At 36.3% G+C, this 17,817-nt stretch overlaps 1 protein-coding gene across 7 annotated transcripts in view; it reads right to left on the bottom strand.

Moving 5' to 3' along the window:
* Positions 1–1,003: 1,003 nt before the first annotated feature.
* Positions 1,004–17,817, bottom strand: part of LOC101923728 (multidrug resistance-associated protein 1) — a 51,152-nt gene continuing 34,338 nt past the window's right edge. For all 7 annotated transcript variants that reach the window (XM_055801435.1, XM_055801436.1, XM_027790379.2 and 4 more), the window contains 14 exons: positions 17,182–17,368; positions 15,487–15,556; positions 14,471–14,531; positions 13,066–13,285; positions 12,421–12,575; positions 11,172–11,327; positions 9,895–10,094; positions 8,925–9,051; positions 7,434–7,535; positions 6,340–6,483; positions 5,531–5,689; positions 3,141–3,307; positions 1,973–2,167; positions 1,004–1,486 (listed from right to left, as the gene is read on the bottom strand). In XM_055801435.1, the coding sequence (XP_055657410.1) occupies positions 1,375–1,486; positions 1,973–2,167; positions 3,141–3,307; positions 5,531–5,689; positions 6,340–6,483; positions 7,434–7,535; positions 8,925–9,051; positions 9,895–10,094; positions 11,172–11,327; positions 12,421–12,575; positions 13,066–13,285; positions 14,471–14,531; positions 15,487–15,556; positions 17,182–17,368 (2,055 nt within the window). In that variant the 3' untranslated portion in view covers positions 1,004–1,374. The remainder of the gene's footprint in view (positions 1,487–1,972; positions 2,168–3,140; positions 3,308–5,530; positions 5,690–6,339; positions 6,484–7,433; positions 7,536–8,924; positions 9,052–9,894; positions 10,095–11,171; positions 11,328–12,420; positions 12,576–13,065; positions 13,286–14,470; positions 14,532–15,486; positions 15,557–17,181; positions 17,369–17,817) is intronic.

Genomic DNA, 17,817 nt, shown 5'->3' with positions numbered 1-17,817 from the left:
AAGTAAAACTTACCGTGCACTAATGCCAGTCCTCAGATTATTTTCTGTGAACTTTGTAAAAGGGATTGGGTTTTGAGGTACTGGAGTCTCCCTCCCTGGGCCTTATGCCTAAAACTTACTAAGCAGTTTAGGAATAGGACTCATTTCGGTCCTTCCCCGTTCCTCTTGTGATACTTCCAGGTAAGGGTGGGTTTGGAGGGGAGCACGAAGGTGGGTGAGGGATGGGGACAAGGTTGGGGGAAGCAGAGCCCCAGGAGAGCCTGCCGGTGGCACTTTGAATGTCACAGGGAAGTTAAATGTTGGTATGGAAAGGGTCTGCTCTGTTGGGAAGATACTGTTGGCCTCACTTGAGGGCATGGGGGAAGAGGAAAATGAGATGAAAAGCAAAAAGCTGTTCTCTCTCCTGAGAAATGTTGTCATACCAGTCTCTTCCAGACTTGGGTTTTATTTTGTTTTTTTTTTAAAGCAGTTGATGGGGATCTTCTCTCAGATTTTGAAGAGAAGATTGCATTGATTGATTTGGTATTAAATTTAAAGGGTTTCAGGGACTATAATAAAAATTAAAATTAATGTTTGTGGCCTATACGGGTTTAGGTATGTTTAACTCGCACTTTCAGCAAATTTACACAACCTGTCCTGCTGCTGTAATTAGCATTGAGGTTTGCATAAGAATCTACAAGCAAAGAGATAGCCGCACCTAACTCCGTTTTTCTGGGATTCATTTACCATGTGATTTTGTAATGCTCAGTTAGATACATAAGATGTGGGTTTCAGTTACTTGAAATAATTTTTTAGTTATTCAGAAATCACAAGGGTGAAAGGAAAATTAACTTAATGTGGCAAATTTATTGCCTCAAGAATTACCTAAGCGTACAGGCAAATATGCGTGTCCTAAAAACCAGCACCAAATGACCTCTGCCTGTATGTCCATACAACAAGCAGTTCTGTTTTTTTTATGAATTTGCAATTATATTAAGAATGTGTTAACTAAATAGGCATAATGTCAGAGCAACCTAAGTACTATTTTTTAATTAAAACCAGTGTGTGAACAGCAAGATTTATTTTTCAGTCTTTACTAGTGCAACACTTAAAATATGCCATGAAAATCACTGCTTCATTATGTTTTCCAGTGCCAATATGATCAAAATATGTGATTTGTATAAAATCAGAAAGACATTTTAAGAAACTTGATCAATATACACAGATAGTAGTTGTAGTAAATAGCAATGCTGTGAGGAGCTTTTGAGTAAGCTAGTTATTTTATATGGAATATCATATATTCCATATAAAATATGTGGACTGCCAGATATTCCTCGAGTGTTTACTGGAGTAAGGAATTCTCATCTTCATTAATAAATCAGTCATTAGTTGTCTTTATGTTCTTATGCCAGCCTCTGCAACCATTTCAGAAAAGGCACCTTTTCGTTGTAACAAATTATGTGGTGTATCATATTCGAGAATCCTTCCTGCATCCAGAACGAGCACTCTACAATGCAAAAGCACAGATTACAGGAAAAGAAAAACCAGCCCTTCACCCATTATTTTCCAGTCCTTATACAGATGTTTGTGGATACTGGGAACTCTTATTTACAAGAAATATCATTGTACTAGGTAATTCGTTGGTTTCTAAAGCTAGGAACTCCTATATTAAAAAAAAAGCCTTTTGAAACTGGCATTTACGCTTAATTGGTAAAAATGCTACAGTGTTGTCCATTTACTCTGAGAATTAAGTGGTCTTAATAGCAGCTTATACCTCTACCTTAGCAGGAAAAATATTAAATTAATTCTATAATTGGAAGGGGAAAACAGAACACAGTTTATCAATAATTAATATTGCTGCTCAAGTCTTTTGTGATACCTTGGATTGTACAGATACAAAGATACTAAGGATAAAAAGTGTAAAATTTAATTTCTGAAAACTGATGTCTTTAAAGGAAGCCCTTTATTTTAAAAATGGCTTAGCAAAACTTACCTCTCTGAATCCATGACTGTATGTAATCTGTGGGCTACAGTTAATACTGTGCAGTTGTAAAACTCTCTTTTGATGGTGGACTGCACCAAATTATCTGTTTCCATGTCAACAGAAGCTGTTGCCTCATCTAGGACCAAGATTTTTGTCTTTCGAAGCAAAGCACGAGCCAGACAGACCAACTGTCTCTGCCCAACACTGTTAAAAAAATTTTGAGGTCAGGTCAGGCACACTGAGGAAGGGGAGAATAATATAAAGTAGAGATTACTGTAGAGCCTACCTGTTCTGTATTTCCTAACAACACTTTAGACTTCTGGAAAGACTAGTGAAATATAATCAGCTCGTTTTAAAGTTTTTATTTCTTATTGCTCAGCATACCAGTAACAGTTAAGGTGTGACTCTTAAACACCTGTGGCTGAGCTCTGTAGCATAAATGCAGTCTTGCCTTCGATTTCTGTAAGCCAGATTGAATGCTAAAACACTTTTTAATACTGTTCACTGTAAAAGTTTGGATACACCTATATGTTAGCTGTGGTGCATGCCTTCTAGAAACTTCCTCCTGAAAATGATCTGTCAAAAAAATTAAAAGTTGATATTCAGTACACTCCATTTAAGACCCGCCCCTTTGCTGCCAAAAACTTCAGTATTTGCCTTCTTGAGCTTAAGAGTCCTTTTATTCCAAATGTAACCTTCCTTACATAACTATGGGTTAATGTTTTACAAGGAAATAATCGGTTGCTTTGCTTAAGCAAATAAAGCAAAGGAATGAGCTTTCTCCAGTTTTGCCTTCTTTCCAGGTTTGGCATTTTTGGAGGTTTGTTTTGTTGTTGGTTTTTTTTTTTAATTTAAATAAACGAGCACTTTTCTATCTAAATCTAATTAGGTGGTGCACAAATCGCTCCCCTCCCTGCTCCTTGATTTACACCTACTTATATACTTGGGCTGCAAATAGTCTGCTTCTTGGCTTCCCATGCAGCACCAGCCATAGACTTTACAGAGATGTGACAAGTTAAGCCACCTCAAAGAAACTCCTACTACCAGAATAATTCTATTTAGAATGATGGGAGAAGTGTCATTTTTACACTGATACTTTCTGAAGTAAATTCTCTGAAGGAACACACAGTTTTACAGTACAGAAAATAACTGCAATAGCACTATCTTGTTTACGTACCTGAGATTTTCACCGCCTTCTGAAATCTCATGAAGAAGCTTCTTTGGGAGTGACTGGACAAAAACCTTTAAGTCACACAGTTCCAGTACCTCCCACAGTTCAAGATCTGAGTGTTTTCCAAGTGGATCCAAATTTGACTGCACTGTCCCAGAAAACAAGATGGGGTCCTAAATAACAGCAGAACATGAGTGCACAATGCCAACACAAACCTAAAACACAATCAGCCATAAATCCTTATGTTATTAACATAGGGAACTGGGACAAATAATTTTGGAAATGAAGCTTTGCGAGGTAAATTGTAACGTTTTGAAGCTGGTGGATGAAAAAAAAAAATATCTTGTGGAGTCTTTGTGTGCTCAGCTCTTCCATAAAGGTGAAATATGAAGAGCAACAGATTTCTTAGGCATTCTCTGTGCTGCCGGGTCTATGGCTGACTTAAAGACCTGCCTGGCACCTGGCAACTGCAAAACCACATGAATTATTACTGTTGTCAGCTTTGCCAAGCACTGGATGCTACATTCATAAGCACTTTTAAGAAAAACTAGCAGGCTATGATTGTAAGTCAAATATTCTTTATTTTGTCCAGGAAAGGTGACATTCAGCAATAAGAACAAAAGCAATTATTGCATAAATAAGCATCACTAGCTTTTGTGCACTGGATACAGCAGAGAATGTCTGGAACGCTAGACGTAGACTAGTAAATGCCAGGATGCATATGGATCACATCTAGTGCTTACAACCGTAGAAACAAGTACTCTAGAAACAAATTAAGTCTAAAACAACTCGTAGAAACAAGTTAAGTCTAAACACCTTTTTTGGATGCACACGAATTTTTTTTTCTTAAAAAGGCGAATTTAAGAAAACAGTACTTGACAACGTACGAATACCTGCACAGATTTATAAATAGAACCAATGTTTCTAGAGGCAGTGAACAGACACCTTGACTAAGTGCAGTCACAGTCACTGTGACCCAATAGTTAGACTGTGAAAGGCCAACACCATTCACTAGCAAGTTCCGTGCAAACAGAACAGCGGTAATTTTGAGGGAGCTAAGCAAACAAAAAGGACTGTATGAGATCTTGTGCATATTCCTCATTTAAACTGCATGTTACTTGCATTTAGAACAGCATCAAAGTAATTTGCAAATCTGTACCTTTCAATATAATTGTTAAAAATCGTTTGTATGAGATACTTTTTCAGATCAGTCAAGTGAATGTGCACACTGAAAGCTCTGGTATCTTGCCATGCCCTTTTTTCTGTCCCAGACTTTTATCTTTGTACAGCTCCATTCTACTGACCTAGGCAGTTCAACCCTCCACACACCACCTATTCTCTTCAAGCTCCAGTCTCCATTTTTCCACCCTTCCAGTTCTAGTTTCCTTCTCTGGTCCCAGCTTGCTAGTCCACTGAACTTTCCTGTACCTCTCTCAACTTAGTTGCATTAATGTGGATCCGACATACTCCGTCCACAGTAAACCAGACCTGCAACTGCAGTTGAGAAAAATACTGTGCAATTTACAAATGTCAGATGTCATCCAGATGTGTAGGGTATCAGCTGCTTAAAACAAGAAAAAGGTAACAGCCAAGCATGTGTGAATTGTTGTGTTTTGAAGTCCTGCAGCATAATCTCATTTGGTTCAGTATTCTCATTTCTGAACCAAAAGTTGTATCAAAACCTGTAAATTTATCATTCCCCTGAGCAAATATATTTCTCAAAGGGAAAGCAGCAAAGGATTTGAAGGAATATATACGCATTTTTTTCTATTCAGCCCATTCTTAGAAAGACCCAGCCTATTCGGTTTTAAATATTAGCCTTGTCTCCATGCTCAGTCTATGGCAGAGACACATAGGAAATATTACCAGGATTAAAGCTCCAGAAAAGCAAGCAAAAAAAACCCCCACAAAACAAAAAACAAACCTTCCTTTGGAAAATATCAGATAAATTTATTAAAAATTATGTTCACATCACCCATGCACAAAAACGGTTTTATGAATGGCACTCAGGGAACTGGCAAAAAGTCTTCAGGTGACCATTAAATTTGTTTTCTAGGTTTTACTTTACGCTAGAGCATTTGAATGTAAATCAGTGTACCAGCATGAACACAATCCTAATGATATGTGAACATTTTTCAGGAAAGCATTATGCCAAAAGTACTGAAGATTAATGTCTAATCAAATAGCTAAGATTCTCGAAAGTTCAATTCTAAAACCTGATAGACCATAACAGACCTATTTTCAAAGATCAGTAAAGTTCTATTGGCGTTTTATGCCTCTGTCTCTTGGTAGCCTGTGGACTTCAGGGTTATAATTTCTCAAAAAAAACCAAACAAGTGTCTTGTGTTAGTACAGGGAAAAAAAAAAAAAAAAGTTATCGCTAAAACACATCTTACCTGTGGAATAATGTTAAGATTTCCACGTAGGTCATGGAGTCCAATAGTTGATATATCGATTCCATCAATAATTATTTTGCCTTGAGATCCCTCTAGAACTCTAAACAAGCAATTTGTGAGTGTTGATTTACCAGCTCCCGTTCTTCCAACAATTCCAACCTGAAACAAAGTATTCTGATGAAGCCTTTAACATTCCAATGTACATATTCTACATGAAAAATTATTAGTGAATTCAGTTTCAACTTCCAGTTCCAAACATCAATTTCTTTGATCAACATACAACCCTATAGGTGGAAACCCACTTTCGGAACACGTGACTGACAATCAGCTCTCCCTCAGAAGCTGTGGAAGCCTACACCTGGTTCCCTGGGAACCCTTTCTGTTTCTCCTCCCTTTTGTCTAGCACTCCTCAGCTCCATCCAAGGACTCTAAACTAGGTCTTGCTTGGTGTTCCTTGATCCCAAACCCAAAATTGATTAGCACTAATCTGGCAGCGTATTTCTCTACATAAATATTCATCACAGTGGACAAGAGGTTTAATTTCAAATTTGGACTTTCCCTAAAACTACCAAATTCATAAAACATTATCTCAGTTTCTTACAGGGATAAAAATGTCTACATAGTAGAGGAAAATACTTTTCCTTTTCTCATTTGTCTTTTCTTTAATGTCTTACCCACTTAACATCTTCCCTGTTCAACATCATCTTGCCATATCTAGTATTGGAGTTTCCTCATATGAAATCTTTTTGAAGTAAAAAGTTGGAAAACAGAATTTTATACCCAGATTTATCTCTTATTATATACAGTACCTTCTCTTTACTCCGTGTCTGAAAAGAAACATCATCCAGTGCTAAACCAAGATCCTTCCTGTACTGAGCCTTGTAGTTAACAAACTCTATTATCCCTCTATCCGGCCACCCTTCTGGTGGCCTTTTTGACATTATCCATGGTTTCTGGAATTAAAATCATTGGTATTTCAGCATATGGCAGTAAAAATGTTACAAATTAATAAAAACATTAGGAAGATTACATATTTCTTTAAAAATCCCAGCAGGTTTAGGATAATTCCAATGCCACGTAATGGAAGGAGAACCTACTTTCATAAACACAACTTGGCAGAAGCACCCTGACTGGGTTTTTGGTTTGGGGTTGTGTCTTTTTTTAACACCTTATACACATTTAAAAAAGTAAACTCTGTGTAACTGGGTAGTTGCTAATAGTATGGTATTTGTTCCATCAATGGACAGGAACTGAGTTTAATCTGATGCCCAATCTCCCAGATATTTAAAATGCATGGGTTTTGAGAAACATTTTGTTTTAAGAAGTAGAGTAGGAGAGAACAGGAAGATGTGGACAAAGGTTAAGAAACATAAACATGGCAGGAGGGTAAAAGAGAATGACAAAGTAGAAAAGCATCTTGTTTCCAAGACAGACCAAGGCTCTCATGCCTCCCTGACATGGGAACTGCTTTCAGAAAAGCATAATAACCAAGGCAAATTGGTTTGAAACAAATATCTCTCCACACATGAGGTGAGTAACATTTAGGGGTCTGCAAGGCTTATCTTCCTCTCTTCCCCTCTTAAAATGTTTCTCTTGGTGGCACGTAGCATAGAGAATTCACCTGAGCTGTAGCTGCATTAGTCTTACTACAAAATCCATTGCTAAGAAGGATGCCAAGAAATTTACTACTCAAAATAGGAATAAAATTGGTATGACTATATATGTAATGAAGAAGCTACATATTACTCTCAACATAAAAAAAATCAGAAAGTATTTAATAACAAATTATAACCTGCTATTACCACTCATCAATATTAAAGTCAGTAATTTTCTATACATATAAATTATGTGTATAGAAATTATGTTCAAGAAGAATGCTCACCATTTCAAGAAAAATGCTCACCTCTTTATCCATTTTTGCAAATTCACAGATTCTTTCAATTGAAACTGCATTGGTCTCGATTTCACACGCTTTACGCACCCAGAAATTTAGACTCTGAATTATCTGGGGAAATAGTTCCGTCAAAGAACATAAAAATTTTACTCTACTAAAATAAAGCATACTGATTTCAAAACTTACCCAGACTTTAATTACCTCATAAGCTGGATGCTTAATCACAGAAGCAAAAAAGTGTACAGAAAATGATGGTACACCAAATGAACTATCTCTTAGAAAATCACTGATCTGAGCATTCCTCTGAGCAGTTCTTGTCTGCTTTCAGACTGCCCAATGGCTACTGTAATTTTCACTAACATAACAGCTCCAGAAATCTGAAACTACTTCAAGATCAACAGAAAGTGCAAGGTAATTGTATGATACGTTGAAAGGAAAAACTTATATGGCTCATATTGTATGTACATTATTGCACGACTCCCATGTAAAGTAAACCAGCAGTACTTAACAAAGAATTTTTAATGAAGATATTTGTCTACCATGTCTACCAAATTTGTCATCTTCAAGCACTGGGAATGCTTACGCACAGAGAATAGGTACCACTCCCGTGGCACCAATTCTGTGGTTAAATATTCCCACTTCTGTAGGAAAAAAGTGAGCCAAAGAATTCTTGGAGTCAACCATTTTGAGATGCTGTATGTAACTAAATAAAGAATGGCGCCAATTTGACATCAGATGAAGCTGAAAAATTGTGCAGTACCTGTGATTGTCATCACCAAGATTAAGATGATATAAAGGAGATTTTTCTATCTCTGGATAATAGAAAATGGAACTTTTGTGATTTGGGGGTGATGTGGTTATGCCACGACAGGTCTATATATTTTTTTGTATTTCTATTCATCAGTATCTCTCAGCTGCGTTTCTGAAGCACTCACCACAGTGAGAATCTGAACACCACTAGACTCCTGAGTATCACAAGAACATAAAACTTGGATGCTTAGCTTCTGTATACATAATGCTTAGGATTTACTTTAACTAGCAACTTACCAGTACAGTTTACCTTACCTCGAGACACATTTCAAATGTGGCTCTCATTTATTACTTTTACAAGGACAACACCCAAGTAAATGATTTTATTAGTAAGCATTCCTACATAACATTTAGTAAGTGAACAAGAACAAGAAATCAAATATGAAGTATGGCTGTGCATGACTAGGCTTCTTATTTGGTTTATCAGAAAACTTAAAACCAAGTCATACTTAAAAATCAAGTTAACTGAGTATGTTTTAATAGTTATTGTTTCATCTAAATTCAAAAGTGGATAATAATTGATGTGAAGCTTCTCAGAATTAATGGAATGCAAAGGAAAACTCTGTTCTGCCCATGGGGTTTAGTGTTGCTGATGCTACTGTGCATATTCACCTACTCAGCCACATTGTATGTATCCTTCTTTTTTCATATGCAATGTGGTAGCAGCAAAAAAAGAAAAACATTACTTACATTTAGAGCATAGGATATCGATAAACCCACTGTAGAAGAACTCACTGTATTTCCAGCCAGTACTACAAACACTGCAGCAAAGAAGACCATTAAATTTCCCAGAAATTCAAGCCTGACAGACAGCCACCTGTATTAAATCAAGGCAAAGAAAAAATGTGAATTACCTACAAAATTTTTGATAGTACAGCAAACATATTGCTAATATAATGACTCTTTGAGATCATTGTATTAGCCATATACTCACTTTACAAAAGAGATAAGTACTATTATTCCCATTTTACAGGTGGACGGGGGAGGGAATATAACATGTCTAGAACTGGCAGCACTGTTAAAAACAAAATGCAGGTGTCTCAACTCCTGGCTAGTGCTCCCTTTACTCTTCATACTGCTTTCCTGCTCTTCCTATCTGGAAAAAAATCTGGTGTATGACTGAAAACCAGATCTGAAAATCTTCACCTTGCTAATCTCTGCCCATAGCTGAACTGAATCACAAAGGAAGGAGAGGAAATGGACGTATTTCCTTAAACGCAAGATTCCACTCTCTAAGACCCGCCCAGTGCCTGTAGGTACAGACACCAGGTTACTTTCACGTGAACTACCAAAATATAAATTCAATTTGTTCGTAAACTTGTAAGAGGAACTGTTAGCTGAAAGTAGTACACTCCATGCTCATGACCTATTGGTAAACATTTTTTTTTAAATTTTTTTCCTGTTCGTTGTTGTTGGTTTTTCGTAACAGTCTCATCCCAGGCAGTTTATGCATATTTTCTATAAACCTGCTAGTTTCTGGTACATAAAGAAGAAACCCTAGTGCTTAGACATAATCTACCCATTCATTACAAAAAGTGGTGGATAAATTGCTCTTGTCCTCCTTTTTCCCAGTGGGTTCCTCTGACTAGAGGTAAACCCTTAGTTGTGGAATTCTACAGAAGAAAGTCTTAGTCACAGATGCAGATCAGCTGTAAAGTACCTGTTTGAGATAACATTGTTGTAGAAGTACACTAAGTTCTCATACACGACATCATTATTTCTTCTAATGAATCTTCCTTGGTGGCCAAACGCTCTAATTGTTGAGCGGCCTGCAAGAGTCTCACTGAAGTGGGAGATCACAGGAGAATGCGATGCTCCTGCTAGTCGTCGAATTTGTCGTGAACTCGCTATGTAGTATCGCTAATAAAACAGTAGAGACAAAACAGACATTTTAAGTTACTACAGTTTCTTTTACCTTTTTTTGTTTAAAATATTTGCCATATGTATTTCCAGTTAAGAAATCTGTTCAGTAATTCCTGCAAATTTTGAATATGAAAAAGTTGAATGTGTCTACACATAAAAAAAGCTATTCACAAACAGTGTAGAAAAAGAAAAATCTGTCTCTTGGGACACACCAATATTTTAGTGCTGACATAACTGAAATATATAAATTACTGGCAAGTTTAAAATAGGAGACTATTACTTCCAAATTCTATAGAAAACGTGCTATAGCACAAGAGGTGTTTAACAACCGACCAAAACTTTTGTGTAAACTTCAAGTTAGAATGTTCTGTTTCCTTCTCAGATGAAATTCAGCCTTTATTTCATTCATTATTAAGGAGATATTATCTGTATTTAAATTATTTAACAGACTGAATCCAGGCACTCTTTTCCTTCCTCTGTATTCTTATTTTAAGAATCTTTTAAGGTCTTTAATCACAGACCACCCTTTGAGCATGAAGAAACAAGAATGCAGCTGTTAGTCTTCCTGAAACATTACTTTTTGGTTTCTCAGTAGTGTAACTGGCACTCTAGACAAAAAACAGCACAGGTAGTTTAGGCGTTATTCTATTTTACATCTGTTGTTTCAGGGTTACCCTTCAACTTTTAATTTTCACTATTATATACAGCGTTTTTTTCAGGTAACTTAATCAAATTTTTCAGTGGGATCTGTATCAATACTGTATCTTCCTAAGAAAAAGGAAAATATAAAGAGAAAACCAGAAGATGTTAAAATTTCCCAAGCATTACAGGATATATTCAAGAAGAGTTCTAATTTCCTTTTAAGAAGCTGAGGATTTTTTTCTGAAAGCAATTTCACGTGTTCTGTATACATATATATATATATATATATATATATATGTATGTATGTATGTATGTTTGGGGTTTGTTTTTTGGTTTTCGCAATAAAGAATAATTTAAGCCGGTATCCTTGATTGTTTTGAACATTTGATCCACATATATTGAGAAATCCTTATAAAAGCTTAATGCACTTACTTGGATAGTAAAATAAATGCATCCCAGGGGAATAACTACCACTATGAATAGTGGTGAGGCAGATGTGATAACCAGAATGGTTCCAATAACATCTAGTGTACAATTTAGCCAAGTTCGTAGGTAGTAATGGAAACGTATGTCCACTATAAATAAGTCCTGTAACGATGCACAGAAGAATCCATATTTTATGTGTAAATTCCACTAAAAACTTCAAGAAAGTATCTTTAAAAATGGAATAAAACTGAAATATCTAGTAGCATCCCCCCTGATTATATCCTAATGAATGTATTCATATATTATTATTTGCCTAAAAATGAAAAAGACATAATAGCTTTTAGACTACTTGTATGTCAGAGAACAGGCTCAGAGTGTGTAAAGTCAAAAAGAGACAGCTCTTGCTATTTTGTTACTCAATATTATTTAGCTTACATAAAGCATATCAGACTGAAAGGAGGCCAGGAATTCAAATCCTAACTCTGTATACTCCTGTTCATAATTCTGGAAGCATATTGATCTATTACTAATCTCTTACTATATGTGGTAAAGCTTTTTCAAACCCAGTTTATAATATATCACTACCAAAGACTAGGGGCTTTAGTGAAACCTAAATCAACTGATCTTTTAGTGTATTATACAACCACTCTTCTATTCTAGAGAGCAGAGCCACCAACAGTCACTGTATTTGAAGTAATCAGTAATGCATCAGTAATGCAACGATCTAATTATGATGAGAGTGGGAAGTATTAAAGTCACAGTGAATAGCACTTGTATGTGTATTAGAGGTTCCAGTTAAAGCCAAAACACCACAAACAGAAAATAACATCCACTTTATGTCTATACACCTCCAAGAACATGAATTTAATGTATTAATTGGTTTTGACAATAACATTTGATTCTGATATACAGTATACTATCTAAGAAAAATACAGGTTGTTTTTTTTTTAAAAAGATCAGGTTTAGGTCTCGTAAACTCATTGCACTGCAGCAACAGTTTTAGAGGAATGGCCTCCTAATAGTCTTGGATAAGGTCTATACAACTACTAATAATATGGTTTGATGGTTTTGTAAGAAAATAGCTTGAGACAGTTTTTTAAGATTTTATGCACTGAAACAGCTTTCTACTGCTAGATACTGCATTCACTTATTTTGATATCTTTAAGTTTTCAACAATACTAAATGGAATTAAATCTGTAGTCACTCAAGCTTCATTCTCATAAAATGGAAAATACGCATGATTTTTCTCCTTCACCTTTGTGAATCTATTGATGATCTGACCAACTGGATTAGTTTCAAAACACTGAAGAGGAAGGTGCAACACGTCATCTAACAGCTGATGATGCAATGTCCGAGAGGCAGACAGGGATCCCTTGGTGAGCACATAAGCACCACAGCAAATGAGAAGACCTTGTGAATGGATAAATTAAAAGACATTATGAATGGTTGGGGAGGGAAAGGAGATGGAACTTGTTTCTGTCACTTTTCTACCACAGTGAGCAATCCAACAGTTGTGCTTCACATCTTAGTTTTACAAATGCACATTTTTGTATTTTGTTGATACATGTGACTATTTCATAAGTATGTTTTTCCTGCAGTTAAGTCTTTCATGTTAGCATGCCATAACACATCAACACTGATTTCCTTCCTCATTGAGATGCCAACATAACTTCATTTGGTTACGCTTTGATATTCCAAAAATTCACAGAAGTATCATAAAATTAAATAGCATTTTCTTCTACATGTCTGTATATTTCTTCTCTCCCCAGGTTAAACTATTATACTGGTTTGCATACAATTCTGTTTATGAAACAACCAGGACTATTTCTTTACTAATACACATTCAGGCAGATTAAACTCAGCAAATGGTGAGAAAACAGTCAAAAATGTTTATCCTTGCCTTGTATGAATCCCAGAAGCCCATAGATGAGAAGTTTATAGTTTTGTGATTGTTTCCACTCTGTAAAATCACTAATTTTGGCTGTTTCTGCAGTCCAGGTGCTCAGCCACAGATTCTGTCCAATGGCTAGTGCATTTTGTGCTAAATAAGCAGCTATGGTGAGCCACATCCATCGCCAGTTGAAGGCTTGGAGGTATTTCAAAACGACTGATATTTTCATCTAAATACATTTTAAAAAAAAGAATATATTTTTTAAAAAGTTACCCTTAAAATCATTATCATTGTAAATACAGATCCAAGTTATATAATGGGAACGGGATAAATCTAAATTATTTTTTAAATAAATCTGACAACTTAGGTATATGAAGACATACTGTAAAAACACTTCCCCTCCCACTACACTCTGCTCTTTAAGGATACATATCATAGGCAAACTTGCTTGTGGTATTTTCCAGTGTCAAGACTTAAAAAAACATACACATGTAGATTATACGAAACAAACAAACAAACAAAACAAACTAATCCCCCCCAAAACCCAAGGAAACAAAAGCGCAATTCCTGGGCAGTTTGTATGAAGCAAATCTTACTCTATTCATCAATGGGACTAGAAACTTTAGACCTGCCACTCTGGGCTGCCGGAGTCAATGACATTAGTGTCAGCAGGAAAAATCTCATCCTTGGTGTAGATGAGGACTAATGGGACCAAACTCAGCTAGGCCACTGGAAAGGCAGAACTTGCAGAAGCAGAATAATGACAGATTCTTGGATTTCATTACAGGGTCTGAAGTGAAATGAGCTGTAGTTGGCACAAACTTTTCTGTCTCTTCTGCAAACTCCTTTTCTCAAGCGTCTATTTCTACCATCTTGCTAGAAACTCACACCTTCTTCCCCCCTTCTTATTTTAATTAAACTACAGCTTCCCAGTAAGTTTTGACCTTCTCCACACTCCTGTTTCACTTGTTCTTTTTCCCTTCCCTAGCAACTGGCACGTTTTTTTAATGGAAACTGCAGAAAGTGTGCTTCTAACATAAAACAATACTGCAGTAGTATTACCATGCAAAATTTCTACTCCCTCCTCCAGTACACAGGTATTTATAAACTTCCTAAAGGTAAGACAGGCAGAATGTTTTTCTAACAGAGGTAAAAGCTTTTTTCATCTTCTTCTTTATGAAATATGCAAACCAGACTGGAGCTAGATGTAATGTGAAAATACAGCCAGTAGCAGATCATCAAAATAGAAAATCTCAGATACCTACTTTAAATTTGATAAAAACCTGTAAAATTTATTTTAAATTCAGTAATGAGATGTCAGGCAACCTTAACAAGAAACAGAAAACTGTAACTGCAAAATAATACATTTATGGGAAAAAAATAAAGTCAAAGCTTTTTCTATTAGTATACTTACGCCACCAGTGGCAACTTTTTCTTTATTGTTAGTGAGTGTTTTCCATTGATCGAAGGAAGAACTGCAAACAAGAAACACTTTCAAGTCTTCTTGTGAATCCTCATACAAAGAATAATCAATTTATTTCTCAGCAAAAATGGTTACTATAAAATCTTGTAATTTTTTCCTATGGAGACACAAACTGTCCTCACGTGTACTGTTTTTCTTGTTATAATAATATTATGGGCAGAAGACACACTAGGTATGACCTTTTCATTTCTTGTATAATTACGTGTAGAGAAAACTGAGCTTGCCCTGCATAAACATCAGCGAGAGATGTAAGACTGCCCTTTTCTGGGCCATGTAAGTGTTGTGTCGTGCAACTTGGCTCTCAGACCTTGTCTGGGCCCAGGATTAGGGCTTATTATTTGACGCTTCCAGTCCTACTACTTTTGGACCAGGGTGGTTAAGCTTAAGTGTCCTGCATTCTCTGAACTTTCTAGGTTGAGTCTCATCTACTTCATCTTTGCACTACCTTACATAACTGCAAATACAGCACTACAGTGCTTTACAAATCCATCTAGGTGGTTATTCACTATTAGAAAGCCCAGAGGTTTTCTTAAAGGTGGATAAAGACAAATCAATATTACAAAGGAAAAACAAAGAGCATAAACAACTTGTTAATATATCAAAAAGTCAGATTTCTGCCAGGGAATTGTGGTTGCATCCACATCAGTGACCTCAGTTGGTCTTCTGAAAGTCCCCTTCATTCCTGCTTAATGTACTTTGGTACACACTGTGAAGCAGCCCATGAACTGGACCTCCTGAACTCATGCAGCACATTAACGAGACTTCTTTTGTATAAAGTGAAAACAATGTGAGCTCCAGATACACGCTCTCAACTGCTAATGGGCATTCAGGCTTAACCCGTGTTTACACAGTGAAGCATAGTGGTGCAGCCTTCAGCACTTTGTGTTGTTCTAGCACTGCATCACTTAAGCAATGGCTAATTTTTTTTTTTTTTTCAAAATACTTACTCTTTATATTTCAGCAGTTCTCTTTGTTGCAGACTCCTGCCCAGCTGGCCCCCTTCTTTTGAAGAAATCACTGTAAGGGGGGGGGGGGGGGGGGGGGGGGGAATAAAAAATGTATTTTCAGTATTATACCACGAGTAAACAGATACAGTACAAGAAGTTAAAAATAAAAAATGGGAACAAATTGATGCATTGCAATAATTTAAATTACGAACACCTTAAGTCGACCTAGTCTTGGAATAAGTACTACACAAGACAGACACACTTATGACCAAATGCTAGAACTGTGAGAGCAGGTAAATCTCCCCCATGAGCCTAGAGTCTCTTTGGAATTCCAGTCTTGCTTAAAGTATTACTATCCCTGTAAATACTAACGTTAGTGTTTATCTCAAAGTATTCTTGGATCATGGCCTGCATTTCTGTTCTTTATGTGTTAATGAAAGGAGTCAATACTTTTTTCTTCCAGGAATGTATTTTTTTCTTCTTTTCATATTTGATGTTATTTTTGTCCACAGACCTGTTAAGACATAGATATGTTTCCTGCGTCCATCTATCCTGCTGAATGTGCCTCTGCTGTATAATTTTGTATCACAACACATTGCATACCATTTCTTCTCTTCATTGCTTTGGTTCCCCTTCCCTCTCTTTATTACGTTTCACGAATAATACATGTTTCCTTACATGGCTACCTCATACCTTCATCCCAACACAGCTAACTCAAGACTGCCCACTGCTTTCTTTTGCAAATTTGCTATTCTGTCTGTCCACTCCCCCCTGTCAAACCCCAGCAAATATTTGAGAGTGCGGGCTCCAGTACAGGGCCTGAATGCACCAGATTGTGCATTGTACTTTCTACAGGCTCAGTTTAGAGGTGCTAAGCTAACTGGAAACCAGCATTATAAACGTCTGCAGATATTCATCTCTCATAGGACTCCTCTGTGTCATGTGGAGAGATTGCTTCTCTCATAATTAAATAACCACAATTAATATCCTCTTGAAGTACTTGATGAAAACAGGTCAAACAGACTGCATTGTCAATGTACGTGTTCCTTTCCTGCAACTCTATAAAGGGCCCGTATTGAATAACTCAGGTACAGAAGCTGAATCCCAATCTATATGAATGATTTGTAAGTATGATTTTTTTAAGGTACTATGCAGTATTTGTTTGTTTATGCTGTCTACCTGTTGGCTGGAAGTATTTCATAAGAGTACTAAAAGGTTTTGGTTTTGCCTTTTTAGCCTACAAATGGACCATATTCTCCTTCCCTGCTGTGCTCAACGATTACAGCAGTCTAAGGTGATGGAAACAGGAACATCCAATATAAATCAGGACATAATCACTGACACGGCAAGATTAATTTGAAATTTCCATAAGTTATTTATTGGGCAATAAATCCTGAGCAGAATCAGGTAACTTTAACAGGTAATTAATACAGTATGTAAAAGAAGCAAACAGCTGCATAAGGCAGTTTTATCACACGTTCATTAGTTGAAAGAGTAAACCATTTGATCTCAAGACATTAAAGCCTGATTTTTTTTATTTTATACCCTATAATTCTATACCAAAACACAGACAGAAATACCCTACATTTTCCAGCAATTACTGTATTCATTTACAGGAAGAAGAGGAGGAATATTTTGACAAGCTTGAATGAAAACTAAAAATACTAAGCAAACACAGTATACAAATTTTCTCACCTTCCACTGGGGTTGTCTTTTCATTTGTATGCTCTGCACTGAAGACTTGAATAAGCTCAGTAAAATTAGCTCTCTTTGAAATTAGTTCTTGGTAGGTCCCCATTTGACTTATTCTGCCCTTTTCCATTACTATTATAAGATCGGTGTGAGGCAGGAGTGTTACGTTATGGGTCACCAATATACGAGTCTGGAACACAATGTACCATATAAATACAAAGAATACAAAGTGTATATTAGAAGCAGACATTATATTATGATAGCTGGAAAGATATGGAATTTTTCTGGGATTTTGCTCATTTATTTGTCTATTATTATTATTATTGTTACTTATTGCCTACTTTATTACATGAATTTTAATTGTTGATTGTAATATCAAACTTTATGCCTATAGCTATTTGCTATGACTTGCACTTATCTGTCTCTTAATGTGTATCTCCTGGTCAGGAATGGTTTAGATTAGGTTGTAAAGATAAGAGGTAGATATTACAGGTTTTAACATACTACATGTAGTTTCATAATCTCAATAACAAAATCTGCTTACAAGTCTACCATCACTAGAGTTCTTGCTTCTGCCAGACACTTATAACCCATGAAGCAGATAAATTAAGAAAAGGGAGAAGCGAGAGAGGGAACGTG

Source organism: Falco peregrinus, chromosome 4, assembly GCF_023634155.1.
Source record: "Falco peregrinus isolate bFalPer1 chromosome 4, bFalPer1.pri, whole genome shotgun sequence".
NCBI classification, from domain to species: domain Eukaryota; kingdom Metazoa; phylum Chordata; class Aves; order Falconiformes; family Falconidae; genus Falco; species Falco peregrinus.
The sequence above is the reverse complement of the archived record's forward strand: the minus strand, read 5'-3'. Positions and strand labels throughout refer to the sequence as shown.